The 3,894-nt window shown below is 45.2% G+C and overlaps 1 protein-coding gene across 1 annotated transcript; it reads left to right on the top strand.

Annotated features, from left to right (window-relative positions):
* Positions 1-264: 264 nt before the first annotated feature.
* On the top strand, positions 265-3,170 carry LOC129596138 (zinc metalloproteinase nas-14-like). Its single transcript, XM_055493327.1, has 8 exons — positions 265-405; positions 501-607; positions 682-783; positions 875-998; positions 1,125-1,303; positions 1,384-1,668; positions 1,828-1,953; positions 2,046-3,170. The coding sequence occupies exons 4-8, from the start codon at positions 892-894 to the stop codon at positions 2,792-2,794; spliced, it is 1,446 nt and encodes a 481-aa protein (XP_055349302.1). The 5' UTR covers positions 265-405; positions 501-607; positions 682-783; positions 875-891; the 3' UTR covers positions 2,795-3,170.
* The last annotated feature ends 724 nt before the right edge of the window (positions 3,171-3,894 follow it).

Genomic DNA, 3,894 nt, shown 5'->3' with positions numbered 1-3,894 from the left:
GCGTCGGAACAATAATTAAAACAGCTCAACGGGAGGCTGGTTAGCCAGCCCAGCAAAGCACGAGACGTAATTATGCGCATAATAACACTCTCGTCGCAAACGTGACTGAGTTTTAAAGCAGTTCCTGCATGTATTTATGTTTTTCTTGTACCTGCTCAAACTTTATCGATTATAAAGTAAAGCATTCGGAAAACACACCGGTTTTACCGCATTGACGCTCCTTCATCGTAGTCTTCAGTCGCTGGATAAGCAACTCAGCATAATTGTGTGCTCAGTTCCGGCTGCGTTAGTGTAACACGCACAACACAAAAATGGCAGCGGAAACGTTAAGCAGTTGGCTGCGGTGCGGATTCACTCTGGTCATGGTCCTCCATGATTCTTCTTTAGCCGGAACGCTGCCAGATAGTATGTAAACAATATTTCCAGATTTCCTATCTTGCCGGCTTTCATCAGTGCTTTTTGGAAGAATGTTATCGGTACATTTACCATTATTTTTGCAGACTGGAGAGAGTACGTTGATGTCGCTGCATTGACAGCGGATAACGACCAATCACGATACAGCAGCGACTTTTGGGAGGGTGACATTGCGGGATTTGATTCTGAAGAGGTAATTAGTGTTGACCATTATCCATTTTTGCCGATATAAGAATAATGCGTAGTGCATGCTCGTCGTTGTCGCAGATGGAAGGAAATTCTGCCGCTAACGCGGTCAACGACGACAATTTGTTGTGGCCTAACAATACGATCCCTATGAATTCACCACGCAGCTTTCGGCAACGTTTAGTAAATCATAAATAACAATCTAACTATCGTCCCATTTAGCCAATTTTTAAGTAGCCCCGATGAATCGTGGTGGATTAAGTAATAATTTTAGGGGCGTCAGAAAAGAAGATGGTTGAGGAAGCGATGGGCATCATTATGCATCTCACCGACAACTGTGTGAAATTTGTGGCCCGCACCCACGAAAGTGACTACGTTAAATTCCAGAAAAGTTCCCAGTGAGCTACAGTCTTCGTAACTATTGTTACCGGAAATGGTCCGGAATGTAGACGGATTTACGGTTCTGTAAGACTGTAAGTCATGTGTAAGCCGGCGTCAGTGCAATAAAAGCACGCTTGTTGCAGATGTTCGTGGAATATCGGTCGCATTGGACGGAGACAGCTGATACAACTGACGTCGGGTTGTATCCTTCATTACGGCTGCATCCAGCACGAACTGATGCACACGTTGGGTTTCTATCACGAACAGTCGCGACTCGATCGGGATGACTATGTTCTCATCAACTGGGACAACATCGCGACAGGTGTGCAATTTTTACGATGGATGTAGTGGTAGCATGTTAGCAAACTATCAAGTAAAATGATTACCGGTTGTATTTCGCAGAGGATAAAGGTCAATTTGAGAAGCGTACAGGGAAGACGTATGGTCTCCCTTACGATTACCAGTCGGTTATGCATTACGAACTGAAAGCCTTCGCCAAAGACCCAAATTTCCCGACCCTTATACCGAAAGTGAAAGGAATGAAAATGGGACAGAATGAGAATCTGACTCCACTGGATTTAGCCAGGATTTACAAGCGTTTCAACTGCAATGTGCCCACTGGTAGACAATTCGTGTCAAAGCTGGGAGAATGTCGAGATTCCGCCACATTGGCGTCCACGACTTCAGGTTTGTCTGTTATGCTTTCGGCAATTACCGCTTTGCTAATCCATCGTCACGCTGCGTACTGTGTACGGTTTTGTCCAGTGTTGTGTCGTGGATATGAAACGTATGAAAAGAAGAAAAGCAGGCAAAGCGGAATACACGAATTGATCACATAACCCTTAGGCGATCAAGACATTACTGCCAGCACTGCAAGGTCAACCAGAAAAACACAGCAGGAATTTCGGACCACACCGATCAGTGATGCGACGCCTTTACTTGTATCTCCTAGTGTCCCAAAACAACTTCAAGGTGACTTTCCTGTATATGTTTTATACGGCGTAGTTTAACGTATGTATTCAGTACGAGCATGCTTTAATACATGCTTAGATATGTATTTACAGACATTCGTGACCGGCGCTTTGATCCGGATGGATACGTCTACTCAGTGCCGATTCGGCCTGAGGTGGCTTGGACGACTGAACAGTGTAACAGACAGCGCTCGGATCATTGCACTCCTTGGTTCTTCGGGTCTGATTGCAATCCTGCAAATCTATACTACGAGTTCACTTGTTACAGAGCAACCACCCAAGTAGAAATGGAGCGAATAATCGAAGCGATGTCCCGCCCACCAGTCCGCTATATACTGGCTCAATTGCCCGATTCTGAGTATTTAACCGACGAACTCTTGCAACCCGTTGCCGAACAGATTATTCAATTCGCGTTTTCCTATCTAAATACCACACGAGCCACAGACAAACTTCGCGATATGAAGCTGACCAATATGCTAGAATTTCAAGGATCGTACTGTATGGAGGATTTGGTTATTCGACGAACGGATTTCACCACATCGCTGAAACTTCGAATACTTGGTTTCTTTAGATGCGGTATTGCATCACTGGAAGCCGACAGTTTTTCCTATCTGGAGGATCTTCGTGTTGTCACCCTGGACATGTTCAATTTGGTGGACTTTTCTCAAAAGAAGCGCATTTATTGTGATCGGGCGTTTGCATGGTATCGAGCGTGGATATCCGCAAATCCGTATCTGATTCAGAACCGGACAGAGGGGAGCGTGTACAGTGTAACAGGGGGACTGAAAAACATGCCGTACACACAAAATCATCTATTCAGACCAGTCAACTGCAGCGCTTGACCGGTACGGGACAGTCGTACTCGGAGGTTACACTCCCACCGAGAAGATTCATCGGGCGTTCAAGGAAGTTTTACCATTCGTCGACAATGACATTACAGTTGCTGTGGGTTTGTGTATGTAGTGTGCTAGCCTTTTCAAACGAACGTCCATACTCGAAGTAGTCGTTTCCTGTTAAAGAATAATGCGTAGTGCATGCTCGTCGTTGTCGCAGATGGAAGGAAATTCTGCCGCTAACGCGGTCAACGACGACAATTTGTTGTGGCCTAACAATACGATCCCTATGAATTCACCACGCAGCTTTCGGCAACGTTTAGTAAATCATAAATAACAATCTAACTATCGTCCCATTTAGCCAATTTTTAAGTAGCCCCGATGAATCGTGGTGGATTAAGTAATAATTTTAGGGGCGTCAGAAAAGAAGATGGTTGAGGAAGCGATGGGCATCATTATGCATCTCACCGACAACTGTGTGAAATTTGTGGCCCGCACCCACGAAAGTGACTACGTTAAATTCCAGAAAAGTTCCCAGTGAGCTACAGTCTTCGTAACTATTGTTACCGGAAATGGTCCGGAATGTAGACGGATTTACGGTTCTGTAAGACTGTAAGTCATGTGTAAGCCGGCGTCAGTGCAATAAAAGCACGCTTGTTGCAGATGTTCGTGGAATATCGGTCGCATTGGACGGAGACAGCTGATACAACTGACGTCGGGTTGTATCCTTCATTACGGCTGCATCCAGCACGAACTGATGCACACGTTGGGTTTCTATCACGAACAGTCGCGACTCGATCGGGATGACTATGTTCTCATCAACTGGGACAACATCGCGACAGGTGTGCAATTTTACGATGGATGTAGTGGTAGCATGTTAGCAAACTATCAAGTAAAATGATTACCGGTTGTATTTCGCAGAGGATAAAGGTCAATTTGAGAAGCGTACAGGAAGACGTATGGTCTCCCTTACGATTACCAGTCGGTTATGCATTACGAACTGAAAGCCTTCGCCAAAGACCCAAATTTCCCGACCCTTATACCGAAAGTGAAAGGAATGAAAATGGGACAGAATGAGAATCTGACTCCACTGGATTTAGCCAGGATTT

This window comes from Paramacrobiotus metropolitanus, unplaced genomic scaffold (genome assembly GCF_019649055.1).
Source record: "Paramacrobiotus metropolitanus isolate TYO unplaced genomic scaffold, Prichtersi_v1.0 Parri_scaffold0000086, whole genome shotgun sequence".
Lineage (NCBI taxonomy): Eukaryota > Metazoa > Tardigrada > Eutardigrada > Parachela > Macrobiotidae > Paramacrobiotus > Paramacrobiotus metropolitanus.
Note: the sequence above shows the minus strand (reverse complement) of the source record. Positions and strands in the feature narration are given on the sequence as shown.